The 14,092-nt window shown below is 44.7% G+C and overlaps 1 protein-coding gene across 4 annotated transcripts in view; it reads right to left on the reverse strand.

Moving 5' to 3' along the window:
• LOC105474366 (disco interacting protein 2 homolog B) overlaps nt 1-14,092 on the reverse strand; it is a 263,589-nt gene that overhangs the window by 17,102 nt on the left and 232,395 nt on the right. For all 4 annotated transcript variants that reach the window (XM_011728986.3, XM_011728988.2, XM_011728987.2 and 1 more), the window contains 8 exons: nt 13,222-13,333; nt 10,301-10,410; nt 9,437-9,567; nt 6,301-6,469; nt 5,303-5,473; nt 3,338-3,399; nt 2,402-2,459; nt 157-231 (listed from right to left, as the gene is read on the reverse strand). In XM_011728986.3, the coding sequence (XP_011727288.1) occupies nt 157-231; nt 2,402-2,459; nt 3,338-3,399; nt 5,303-5,473; nt 6,301-6,469; nt 9,437-9,567; nt 10,301-10,410; nt 13,222-13,333 (888 nt within the window). The remainder of the gene's footprint in view (nt 1-156; nt 232-2,401; nt 2,460-3,337; nt 3,400-5,302; nt 5,474-6,300; nt 6,470-9,436; nt 9,568-10,300; nt 10,411-13,221; nt 13,334-14,092) is intronic.

Consider the following 14,092-nt stretch of genomic DNA (forward strand, 5'->3'; position numbering starts at 1 on the left):
TCTTCTGTCAGTTTCAGTCTCATGCCTTACAGAAAAAAATTAACTCTATTCACAACAGGGGAAAGCTAAATCCACAGTTTTACTGATTTCTAAAATGTGAACCCTAGAGATTTTTACTGCTGACTTTTCAGAGTAAAAATTAAAATTATTACAAACCTCTCCAAGGTGAGAGTCTCCAACTGGCCCTTTGGTCTCAGGATTAACAATAACCACTTTCACTCCAGGTAAAATCTGAGAATCAAAGGGAAAATACAAAGATTGGGTTCAGTGAAATCTAATGACCTCCAGGAAACACAGTTAGTTACCTGCCGGAGAGGTGGGCGAGGCACACAGGGCGGGAGCCAGCTGCAACGGCATCACAGCAGCTACCCTGAGGGGACCATGGCAGAGACCTTGTGTTTTGTTCTCACTGAACCTTCCTAGTTCATTGAAGACCAAAGGTCTAATAAAACTCAGCCTCAAAAATAAAATGGGAGCCAGTTTGCCATCTCTTCAAAGGGATGAGAAACTGCAGATCGGGACGTTCACAGTAGAATTTGTAGAATAACCTTTCCTTTTTCATGCTTTTTCTCATTCACTGGAATGATGGCAGTAAAACCCTTTAAAACAGAAAGGGCAGCAGGCAGGGACAGCCTGAGTGACTCTACTCCAGACTCCAGCTGTTGCTAGAGATGGAGGAACATGAAGAGTGAGAGAGGACAGCAGCAGCTTTGCAGGACAGAAGGATATCCACAACCCCAGGATCTTCCTCAGGAAGGAAAAGGAAGACACATATACTGGCTGAGGGAATGGCTCAGCCATTCTAACAAAAAGAAGGGCCTCTCTGGTTACCCATATTCTGCCCCCTTCGAACTCCCTTTTTATCTTGGGTTTCTAAAGTATGAGGTTACTCAAGAAGCCCTCAATCATTATCTGGGTGCAAACATCTAAAACCTCAAGGAAGAGACTAGACAGTTCCCTTAGTCCAGGGCGGGCACAGGCTAATGCTCATGAGGCGTGCTTGGCTGCTGAGGCAAGTGAAGATGTGACAAGGCAGTGACAAAATCAGCCAAAACCCCACCCCGGCAGATGCAAACGGAGAGTGAGACTGGAGTAAGCGCCCCATGGGGAGATACACCACCAAGTAGGTTTGGCAGGGATTCTTTTTTTCCCTTCACGATTTTTTCTCTGCCCTTCAGAATTACTAGACAGGATTCTGAGGTATCATCATTATCTCGTCAAAGGGCAGAGAAATTCCCACTTGTCTTGATAATGCATGTGGGTTTCCTATCATTCTTAGTAAATTGCTTCTCCCTAAATCTCTCTTTTGACGTTTTATAGCCTCATTCTAATCTAAGAAATCTTACTCCCATAGATGTTAACTCTCTCAAATATCTTTAATCTCATCCCCATTTTTATTTTCAACTTTAAATGCATGTGTGTCTTCCCTGACCTGAAACCACACTCCCATGTCGGCCTCTCCTAGCTTTCTCCTTGTGACATTTGTAAGACAGAACTGAGATGGGCACAGTGGCTCATGCCTGTAATCCCAGCACTTCGGGAGGCTGAGGCAGGTGATCACCTGAGGTCAGGAATTCGAGACCAGCCTGGCCAACATGGTGAAACCCCTTCTTTACTAAAAACACAAAAATTAGCTGGACCGGCCGGGCGCGGTGGCTCACGCCTGTAATCCCAGCACTTTGGGAGGCCGAGGTGGGCGGATCACAAGGTCAGGAGATCGAGACCACAGTGAAACCCCGTATCTATTAAAAATACAAAAAATTAGCCGGGCGGGGTGGCGGGCGCCTGTAGTCCCAGCTACTCAGGAGGCTGAGGCAGGAGAATGGTGTGAACCCGTGAGGCGGAGCTTGCAGTGAGCCGAGATTGTGCCACTGCACTCCAGCCTGGGGCACAGAGCGAGACTCTGTCTCAAAAAAAAAAAAAATTAGCTGGACCTGGGGGCAGGTGCCTGTAACCCCAGCTACTTGGAGGCTGAGGCAAGTTCTCCTTGAACCTGGGAGGCAGAGGTTGCAGTGAGCTGAGATCGCGCCACTGCACTCTAGCCTGGGTGGCAGAGTGAGACTCCATCTCCAAAAAAAACAAAAACAAAAACAAAACAGAACCAGCTCTCCTATCCACCTTTCATACAATACAATGAGCACTGCATTTTGCTGGTCTGTCAATATGAATAACATATCAGTTGGACTTTTAAAAATCGATGGAAATTAAGAGAGTTCAAATTTACTATTCTTCTTATCTATGTACCCATATGAATTTGAAAGTATTAGCTAAGCTGAAATTATCTCCAGATTTCAATTAAGGCTTGCCCTGGACACTAATATATCATATGGCTTCTGGTTTCTTTAAACTGAACCACTTCTCCACACAGCCCACCTTCCCTATGGTCAACAGAACAAATTACCTTTCCAGACTCCGAGAGAAGCAAACTCTGAGGGGCGCCGCGTTCCACAAGACGAACCCTGCAGAAGAACGGTATTTACTGTATATAGGGCTTTTAAGAAGAGAAGTCGCCATATTCCTGCAGCTCAGTGCTGCCTTCCCACGACCTCTAACTTGTCTCTCTTCCTCACACTACAGCAGGGTTTCTCAAACTCAGCACTACTAACATTTTGGCCAGGTAATTTTTTGTTGAAAGGGGCTATTCTGTGCACTGTAGAGTGTTTAGCAACACCTCTGGCCTCTGCCCAGTAGATGTCAGTAGCAAGTCCCCTTTTATGACAACCCAAAATGTTTCCAGACATTGTCAAATCTCCAGTGGGGTGGCAAAATCTTCCCAGGTTTCAAACTGCTGCATGAGAGAGATGCTCTACCTATGCGGTCTAGGTCAGTGCTGTGGAGCACTCCAGATCATACACCCAAGGGGGTGGGGCTTGGGAAGAGAGGTCTTGGAGCCCTGGGCCAGTGCTCACCTTGGGACACAGCTATAATTCCCTTCTGGGCTAAGGAGGCAGGCTTTTACCCATGAGGCTCAGATAAAGTATTGTTTCAAAAACCCTACTCTGACTCATTTATCTTATCTGTCCTATTATTTTTAAACTCTTAGAGGAAAGGGACTATCCATTTTAGTTTAATTTATATCAAATGTCACAAAATACTTTTATATGGGCAATAACTATTATACTTTAATATTAAAGAACAGTGTAGCAACTGAGAGAATTAAAGCTTTCTTATAAATGTAAATCTTATGTATTAATGATAAAAACAAATCCCTTCCCTCCTCCCATTCCCCTCCTGGAAGATATGAACAAAAGGAATGAGGGAAAATGCTGGCTCTGAGGTTCCGAATTTGTTATGGTTAGGAACTAGTAGGAAAGGAGCATTAATAAATCTGTTGTACCTGTCATGTCTTAGTGATTTCAGATCCACATACACAGTAGTCGGATCAGGCCCTGAGGTTCCCTAAAGAAAGACAAATCAATGCATTGTTTAGAATTTCGATAAACTGTATGTCACATTTTCAAACGAAAACAATTTAACCATATACATGAAAAATCCACACTCTTTTTGCCTCTCCTCCCTTGGAGAGTGGCCTCCTAGGCCCACTGCTCTCACTCTTATCATGGGGACTGTGGCAGCACTGAAACGTTTCCATGCTGAGGAGGGCTTTCATCCCTGGATTCAAAGCAGAGGTGAGACAGGTCGGCAATCCAGGGACTCGCAAAACCAATAATGGCCACGGTGACAGCAAGAGGGCTATTATGATGGGGCTCAAGGTTAAACCATCAAGACCCTTCTGAAAGAAGAAGGTCACAGAAGACCTGAAATAATCCACCCATGTGTGCTATCTTCTTTCACTCACTTTTGTCCATGCCTATATTTGCCTTATCAAAGAAACAGGGTCTCAATCTGCCACCCAGGCTGCTGGAGTGCAGCAGTACAATCACAGCTCACTGCAGCCTCAACTTCCTGGGCTCAAGCAATCCCCCTGCCTCAGACTTCCAGGTAGCTGGGACTAGAGGCATGTACCACCAAGCCCAGCTATTTTTTTTTGCGGGTGGGTGGTGGGGGTAGGGGAGAGATGAGGTCTCAACTATGTTGCCCAGGCTGGTCTCAAACTTCAGGGCTCAAGCAATCCTCCTGCCTTGGCCTCACAAAGTGCTGGGATTATAGGCATGAACACACTTGGCCCTATATTTGCTTTATTAGCTATTAATACATAAAATTAAGTCTCAGTTCTAGTCCCTTTTCTGTTATTTACCTATCAAGAATAACATGACAAAGCTGCCATCTGGATGGAGAAGAGAATACAAGGTTATTGTCTGAAAAAAATAAAGAGGCCAGGCGCGGTGGCTCAAGCCTGTAATCCCAGCACTTTGGGAGGCCGAGACGGGCGGATCATGAGGTCAGGAGATCAAGACCATCCTGGCTAACACGGTGAAACCCCGTCTCTACTAAGAAATACAAAAAACTAGCCGGGCGAGGTGGCAGGCGCCTGTAGTCCCAGCTACTCGGGAGGCTGAGGCAGGAGAATGGCGTAAACCCGCGAGGTGGAGTTTGCAATGAGCTGAGATCTGGCCACTGCACTCCAGCCTGGGCGACAGAGCGAGACTCTGTCTCAAAAAAAAAAAAAAAAAAAAAAAGAGAGAAAAAAAAAATGGTATACAATATAGAGACAGAAAAACAGAAGGTCAGACCGGGCACGGTGGCTCATGTCTGTAATCCCAGCACTTTGGGAGGCTGAGGTGGCTGGATCACTTGAGGTCAGGAGTTTGAGACCAGCTTGGCCAACAGGGTGAAACCCTGTCTCTACTAAAAATACAAAAAATAGCCAGGCGTGGTGGTGCACGCCTGTAACCCCAGCTACTCGGGAGGCTGAGGTGAGAGAACCGCTTGAACCCAGAAGGCGGAGGTTGCAGTGAACTGAGATTGCGCCACTGCACTCCAGCCGGGGTGACAGAGCAAGGCTCCATCTCAAATAAAAAAAAAAAAAGAAAAAGGAAAAACAGGTCAGATACAAGTGAAATCCAAATAGGACTCAAATCTTTGTGACTCATCATCATGACCACATGACAGCGACTCAAATAAACACTAACACGTGCTCACGGCTAGCACTGTTTCAAGAGCTCCAAGCTGGCAGCTCAGTGATTGTGCAGAGCTGCCTGGAGAAGCACAGTACTGCTACCTTCACTTTACAGGTGAGCAAAATGAGACACAAAGAAATCGAGATTAAAAACCCCAAAGTTCTAAAGCAAGTAAGCGTGGCTGAGGCCCAAGCCCAGGCAGCCTGGCTCCAAAGCCCATGCTCTGGGATACTCCACATTCCTCTCCTGTTTGTGAGCAGACAAGATGTCATGAGGGTCACCTGTAAACATATTGCTACATTGACTCTTGATCCAAAAGTGGTGCTGACAGCCCGCGGGGACAGCCCGATGTCTTTGAAGAGCTTGGAGAAGGACTGCTGGAGTGCAACGCGGGGCCGCTCCTCCGCCACCACCACACAGGTCCGGACGCAGGAGAGGTTGATCCCTCTGGTCTGCAAGACACCATTATGTGGGAATCAAGTCAGTAGGATCATAAAATAACTGAACAGGTAAGGCCACTGTTCTAGCTCCTTGGTCAGGAAAAGCCAAGTAATTGTGTATTCTCACCTCAGGCATACAGAGAAAAGTAGCTTTCAGAAAAGAAGAAACGGCCAAGGCATCCCATTAAAATCACTATCTGCTGGTAAATTCACTCATTCTCTAGTTCCTTCCTCTTTCTTCTAAAAATCTAAGGCTCTTCAGCAGTACTTTTTTATCCCTCCTCGTTTCTGTACCTTAGATGTCCCCATATTTGATGGGACTGAGAGAAAAATTAATCTAGAACTCTGGCAATCTAATCTCTTGTCTCTATGCATTCCAAAAATCAAATTTTTCTATCAAAGAAAATTCAGTATTTTCTGACTTTCTCATATGCCAGTCAGACAGATCATCATTCGACACACACATGAATGAATGAGTTACCCTTATCTTTGGGGATATTCTGAATTCTTAATATTTTGAGGTTTCAAATTCTATTAGGAAAAGTATTGGAAGTCACAGTTCCCTTTTATGTTTATATAAAGTCTTTCCAGTTAGCCTCCCAACCAGTTCCCATTTCTAGTCCACAAAGTAAGAATCATATTAAACTGTGAAAGAGTGCACTAAATTAGGAAGGTGGAAGAGATAAACTTGCCAAGGTTTGCAATACACCCTTTTTAAACTGAGTGACTTGAAAAAGGCAAGCAAACATGTCTATTAGGCCCTGCTCTAGCTCTGTTATGTCCTGGCTCATTTCTTCAAAACCTTTTGGGACTGCCCACCTGCTGGAGCTGCTTTTTACCTTTAGCACTTCCACTTGGTTGCCAAGTCCTTTGGTGCAGAGCTCCATCACTGAATAGGAGCAGAAAGTGTCCCTTATTTTGTACTGGTTGACCGTGGCGAGCCAGAGGAAAAGGTTGTTCTCTAACTCCATAGGAGGAATTAAGACAGACTGGTGGCCTGAATAGACACTGCAGTGAAATAGACAACAGCTGGAATCATCAGTTCATCCTCGACACCTGATACTTCAGAACCCCACCAATTCCACAGATATTTACCGAGTGTAAAGGACAGTGTAGGGACATGAGATGTAAAGCTCTAAGAATCAGTCTTGTTCCTATACAACTCGCAAGAGGAGAGACTATGAAGTAAAGCAGACTGTGGTAGGTTGCTTTAGTCTACATAACATTCTTACAGCTGCCCTCAAGCTAGTTAATATGGTCAAGATGATACTAAATATTCTGGAAAGGTAATTCCTAATAACTAATCTTTAAAACCCCGATGGAGTAGCATTTTTTCCTCTTTTTCTTCAGAAACCTTATGTGTGGACTGGATTTTACTCCTATGGTTTCTTTTAAAGATGTTAATAGCCATTTTATTGATGCTCTGAATATGAGATGTAAATCAAGAACATTGAGATCACAGAATAAACAGCAATTCATTCAAGCTCGATAAGGCAGGGTGGGGGAGTGGTAGTGCTTCACTGAGCTGGTGACACTTGAGCTGGAGCTTGAAGAATGAATATGAATTTGACAGTGGCCAGAAGAAGTGGGGACAGTAGTGAGGGTGTTCTAGGCAGAGGAACAACATATACAAAGGCTGATAAGTACAGCATGTTTGAAGCCATCAGAAATATTATTAGTATTCAAGTGGCCGGGCACGGTGGCTTATGCCTGTAATCCCAGTACTCTGGGAGGCCGTGATGGGAGGATTGCTGGAGCCCAGAAGTTGAAGACCAGCCTGGGTAATAAAGCAAAACTCATGCCTCTACAAAAAAGCTTTTTTAACAATTAGCCAGGCGTGGTGGCACACACCTATAGTCCCAGCTACTTGGGAGGCTGAGGTGGGAGGATCACTTGAGCACGAGAGGCTGCAGTGAGCTGTGACTATGCCACTGCACTTCAGACTGGGCGACAGATTGAGACCCTGTCTCCTAAAAAAAAAAAAAAAATGAGAGAGAGAGTATTCAACTGAAATCCTAGCACACAGGGTGCACGGAGGAGTAAGGCCCGAAGGGCTAAGGCCAAACTGTGACAGGGCTTAACCATCATATGAAGGAGTTTATACTTCACCCAGCAGGCAGTCATTGCAACTTTAAGTTGGGGCAACACTGACAATATGGACATATGGAGTAGGGATTGGTGATACGAGCCACTGAAAGTTGAGAGACAGGAGAGGCTGCAATAGTTCAGGTGAGAGGTGATACAGGCTTGAACCCAACAGTGTAGCCCAGGATAAAAAAGAAGGAATGGGGCTGGGCGTGGTGGCTCACACCTGTAATCCCACTACTTTGGGAGGTCAAGGTAGGTGGACTGCCTGAGTCCAGGAGTTTGAGACCAGCCTGGGCAACATGGCAAAATGCTGTCTCTACTAAAAAATTAGCTGGGTGTGGTGGTGTGCACCTGTACTCCCAGCTACTCAGGAGGCTGAGGTGGAAGGATCGCTTGAGCTTGGGAGGTGGAGGTTGCAGTGAGCTGAGATTGCACCACTGCACTCCAGCCTGGGCAACAGAGCAAGACACTGACTCAAAAAAAAATAAAACAGGCCGGGCGCGGTGGCTCAAGCCTGTAATCCCGGCACTTTGGGAGGCCGAGACGGGCGGATCACGAGGTCAGGAGATCGAGACCATCCTGGCTAACACGGTGAAACCCCGTCTCTACTAAAAAATACAAAAAAAAAACTAGCCGGGCGCAGTGGCGGGCGTCTATAGTCCCAGCTACTCGGGAGGCTGAGGCAGGAGAATGGCGTAAACCCAGGAGGCGGAGCTTGCAGTGAGCTGAGATCTGGCCACTGCACTCCAGCCTGGGTGACAGAACGAGACTCTGTCTCAAAAAAAAAAAAAGAAAAAACAAAACAAAACAAAACAAAACAAAAAACAGAAAAAAAAAAGAAAGAAAGAAAAGGAAAAAGGACAGAAAGGAAATATGGATCCTCATATCCATATTCAGTCCATCAACAGGAAGAACTATCAACACAATAGTTTTTTTTTTTTTTAGAATAAAAAAAAGGAAGGAACAGGGTTCCTATCATGTCTCTTCTATAGCCACAAAGCTTAAACTCTTGGCTCATACAAAATGGCAGTGATTTTATGCCTAAACCTGTTTACAGATCAGAATCACTAGAAGCTCAGGAATCCTGTATTTCAAAATACTGGTGGTGTGGTCACCACCTCTGGAGATGAAGATTAATAAGTCTTGGGGAGTCCCATTAATTTTTGTTGAAAGACCCCCAGGTGATTCTTATGTACATATAGGTGTAGAACAACCAAGCCAAAGGACATACATTTGATTAGACACAAGACATGAAGATATAGAATCTGAAGATAAGACCCATGTTTCTAGTGTGGGCCCCTACATGGATGATCCTACCCTAACAAAGAGAGAACAGGAGGAGAATGTTGAGCTGCAGGCATCTATGAAGCATTCATGATGTACACCAAGGAGATGAAAATGCAGGTCTGAGATGAGGTTCTCTGGGGGAGTGGTGAGAGGAGCTGGGATCTGTATTCCGCAAGGAGCAACTTGGCCAGGGCAAACGTGCTACTTTCCATCCACATGCTGTCATCCCATCCCACTGCGCTCCTTCCTGCCAAGCCTAGGGGGTACATGCTGGCTGTCAAAGCATGACATATTTCACCCGAGAATCATCATTCTACTTGGCTTTGCTTCTAAAGCAAGGATTACAAGGTGGAGAAGAGAGCAAGTAACAGGATCACTGCCATTTTGTATGAAGAATAAAATTAACAGAAAATAACAAAGGGAATACAGACAAAACTGTTTTTAAACAAACTTCACAGACACAGTAGATCCATAAATTCTGAAAACACTAGCATTTTACTGAAACTTTACCAAATTAAGGGAGCAAAGGAAAGGATGAGATGGTCATGGCCATAAAGTACACCCCCACACATTCTGTCTCCTTGGCTTTTCCATCCCTACCTGCAGAGACACCAGAGCGCGAAGCCAAGTCCACAGTAAGGGTCAAGGCAGATGGCGATCTGCCGAGAAGAGTACAACTCACACTGGAGCTTGATGGCTCGACACAGAGCGTTCACTGCAGAGTGGGACATCTGCAAAGTATGGAAAATGGAACAGGCTGGAACTGTCATCCCACAGGCAGCAAAACAGCTCTGACGACAGCTTTGAGGAGTTTCAATTCCCTAAACTCCTCAAAACAATGTATAATTTTTAGTGCTTCAAAGCCTAACCTAAGTCTCCATTAAGGGAACATATTTCTGTTCATTAGTTAATAATAATTTTTTTTTTTTTTTTAAGACGGAGTTTCGCTCCTGTTGTCCAGGTTGTGGTGCAATGGCACGATCTCAGCTCACCGCAACCTCAGCCTCCCAAGTAGCTGGGATTACAGACATGCACCACCACGCCCGGCTAATTTTCTATTTTTAGTAGAGAAGGGGTTTTCCATGTTGTTCAGGCTGGTCTCGAACTCCAGACTTCAGGTGATCTGCCTGCCTTGGCCTCCGAAGGAGCTGGGGTAACAGGCGTGAGCCACTGCGCCCAATCTAATACTGAATTTTATGATATCTAAATATCAGATTTCATACATATTTTAACAAACTCTTATCTTTCAGCTTCAATGCTAGGTTCAGACACTTAATACAAATTCCTTGCGACAACTCATTCCAGAGGAGCCAATGCCTTTATTTAAATAGAGCAGCGACCCTTGATCCTCACTCTGCCTACCGGTCTCTGGTACAACCACTTAGCCTCTGCGTCTAAAGTTTCTGGGGCAGTGGTCATCTCTATTTTTTGGCAGACATGGCATTTTTCCAGCATGCAGCTTACCTTCACTCCTGTAAGCATGCCAGTTGTGGAGACACTAAAATCAAGATATGCCAACATCTCAGGAGTGGGTGGTTTATACAGCTGAGGTAACCTTTTCCTGGGTAAATCATCTGCCATGAAAAGAAAAAAACCTGATGTCAATCCAACATGCGGGAACATGAAAATCATTGCTCTTCAACTGGTTTTCTGTGGCTTTGCTATGGCCAAATTTAGCTTTGGGGATTTGCTAAAGCTTAGGCTTCTCCTATTTAACCAAGTAGCTCACATATGTCATTCTTAGAGGTAGGCTGGGGTTGAGGACAACACTGGACAACCCAGGCAAGCAAATCTACATCAGGTAAATGTATCTGCTAGCAGCTTAGTAAGGGGAAACAGAACACAGTAGGAAGCAGACTGCTGTTCAAATGCCAGCTCTAGCATCAGCTACGTGACCCTGGAGTTATTTCACCTCTTTGTGGCTGTTCTCTTCTTCTCTAAAACGAATCTCTAAAATAATACCTACCCTCATAGAACTGCTGGGAAGTTAATTCACATAAAGCACTTTTAAAGCAACCTACTGAAGAAATGCTTAAAAAGCATTAGCTGTTATGCTGGTTTCAAGTTAAAGTTCATTATTTACACTTTAGTATGTGTTATATTAATCGTGTATGGATTTAAAAGTTGGGAAGTATTTCTCTAAGTTAACTTAGCAGATTTTTTTTTTCTAAAGACAGAGTCTTGCTCTATTGCCCAGGTGGGAATATAGTAGCTTGATCTCGGGTCACTACAACCTCCATCTGCTGGGCTCAAATGATCCTCCCACCTCAGCCTCCTGAATAGCTGGGACTACAGGTCTATGCCACCATGCCTAGCTAAATTAAAAAAAAATTTTTTTTTTTCTAGCGGTGAGGTCTCACTATATTGCCCAGGCTAGTCTCCAACTCCTGAGCTCAAGTGATCCTCCTGCCTCAGCCTCCCAAAGTGCTGGCATTACAAGCATGAGCCATGGCGCCTGGTTAAGCTGGCAGAATTTTAAGAATAGTAATCTATCTGGGTGCAGTGACTCAGGCCTATAGTCCCAGCTACTTGGGAGGCTGAGGCAGGAGGACTGTGTGAACCCAGGAGTTTGAGACCAACCTGGGCAACATATCAAGATCATGTCTCTTTAAAAAAAAAAAAAAAAAAATGGTGGCTAGGCACAGCGGCTCACACTTGTAATCCTAGCACTTTGGGAGGCCGAGGCAGGTGGATCACTTTGAGGACTGGGGTTCGAGACCAGCCTGGCCAACATGGCGACCCCTGTCTCTACTAAAAATACAAAAATTAGCCAGGCATGGTGGTTCATACCTGTAATCCCAGCTATTCGGGAGGCTGAGGCAGGAGAATCCCTTGAACCTGGGAGGTGGAGGTTGCAGTGAGCCGAGATCGCGGCCCTGCATTCCAGCCTGGGTGACAGAGTGAGGGCTCTGTCTCCAAAAGAGAATGGTAGCCAAGAACTAGTAATTCGCTGCTTTCACTCATTTATGATACCTCCTCTACTTCCCCCCATGTGCTTTATAAGTATGCTAAAATGAGGGATGTCAAAGATGTCCTTTGGCTCCAGCCATACCTCTTCAATGGCTCCTTTGGCTTTCTGGATCAAGAAGGATGTCTAACTGTGAGTTTTAAATCACCAAATCATGGGGCACCCATTTCTGGTCAAATGAAAGACTATCACCTTTGACCTCCCTTTATGCAGGGAAGGGTCACTCATATGACCACTCAAGTGCCTAAAGAAACCTTCCTGTTGTGATTCAGCCCATTAACCATAGATCTACCAGCATCATTAACACCAACACAATCCATTTGTGATACATATATATACACCTGTGCTTCTATCCTTCAGTAATAAATATTTAAAAAACCCAGTTCGGCATCTGGTACACAATAACCACAAATACATGTCATTCCTGCATTTGAATCCAGTTTTTTTTTTTAAAAAAAAAGGGTAGGGAGGACATTAATGGTTAAGAGGCTGGGAATGGAGCCAAACTGGCTGGATTTGAATTTCAGTTCTGCTGCTTATTTAACTTCCCTCAGTTTTCTAATCTGCAAAATGAGGATAAAAATAACAACTTATAGGGTAAGGATAAAAGCATATAACACATTAAATGACTGACATAACGGCTCAATGAAGGTTAGATGTTATCATTATGATTACATGCTAGGAGCTCTGCATTACATCATTTAATCTTTACAACTCCCACTTTATAGACAGGTTAGTAAGGATACTCAGAGAGTAGCAGATATACAGGACTTAAACCTTACCTGCCTGACTCAAAAACCCACATTCTTCCTATACCACAGCTTTTTCAGCTATTCCCTTATCTTACCCCCTTCTTTAATATGAATACTATCTAAAAATTTTGCACTTTATGGCTTTCAAAGTATAGTATTTTCATATTACACTGCATTTTATCTTCTCAATAAATATACAGGTCAGGCAGGGGTAGGCAGTAGCTTAGGAAAGGGTAATTTCAGTCAAGATTACACAGGCAGTAGGTAATGAAGCTTGAGCCAGAACCCAAATCACCTGACTCCCAGTCCAGTATTATTTCAACAATATCACATCTCGAACAAAAGGATCAGATTGTCTCAATATTTTACTTGGCCCTACATATACATAGTTACATGTAGCATAAAAACCTAACCACCTTTTGATGATGCCAAGAGTATCAGCAAAACACTTTTGTTTGGAGAGCTCTTAGCAGACTGTGATCTCGCCCTTTGCATCTGCTGTCAGTGTTTAGTCCTGCACAAGCTTACTGATGCTAGGTTTTGCCTCTGTCTTAGCAGGCAGAAGACATAAAGGCAGGGTAAACAAGTCTGGCATGAGAAGAGACGAGATCTCAGGTATTGTGAGCTCTCATTCCCTCCACCCTCAGGAGAAGTCTCCCTTTCACCTGTGTCAATGATGGTTGGCCAGGTTTTCACATCCACTGCTGCTGCTGCCTCTCGGGACCTCAGTAGCCGCATTAGGGTCTGACCAGTGAGAATACAGGCTGCTTTGCTGACCTAGAAAACAAATGGACAACAATAAGCATCAGGAGGTTCAGCCCCAACACGGCACCACAGGCCCCGGCTGCTGCTAAAAGCCACTCATGTACTACACTGGACAGGACAGTTTTAAAGAACACATGTGGGACAGATGAGGTCAGTTTACTCCCTTGCATGTTTCCTTCTGGAAATGTGTGACATTTAACTCTCTCAGGATGATGGACCTGTTCACAATACACTGTATTGTTTATAACAGTGATTCTCAAAATATTTCATAATTATAATCTCAGTATGGATCCCACAATCCCATGATTTCATTAAGACCACAATTAAATAAAGATGTGGATTTTGGGCCGGGCGCGGTGGCTCAAGCCTGTAATCCCAGCACTTTGGGAGGCCGAGACGGGCGGATCACAAGGTCAGGAGATCGAGACCATCCTGGCTAACATGGTGAAACCCCGTCTCTACTAAAAAAATACAAAAAACTAGCCGGGCGAGGTGGCGGACGCCTGTAGTCCCAGCTACTCGGGAGGCTGAGGCAGGAGAATGGCGTGAACCCGGGAGGTGGAGCTTGCAGTGAGCTGAGATCCGGCCACTGCACTCCAGCTTGGGTGACAGAGCGAGACTCCGTCTCAAAAAAAAAAAAGATGTGGATTTTGTAGTGCTCAGGAAATGAGAAGAATCAGATAACCATGTTTGAAGGAAACTGCCCCAGTCTTTAGTGAATAACGAGACTTACTACACCTAGACCATACGCTGAACCTAAGGAACCCCGAT

Source organism: Macaca nemestrina, chromosome 10, assembly GCF_043159975.1.
Source record: "Macaca nemestrina isolate mMacNem1 chromosome 10, mMacNem.hap1, whole genome shotgun sequence".
Taxonomy (NCBI): Eukaryota; Metazoa; Chordata; class Mammalia; order Primates; family Cercopithecidae; genus Macaca; species Macaca nemestrina.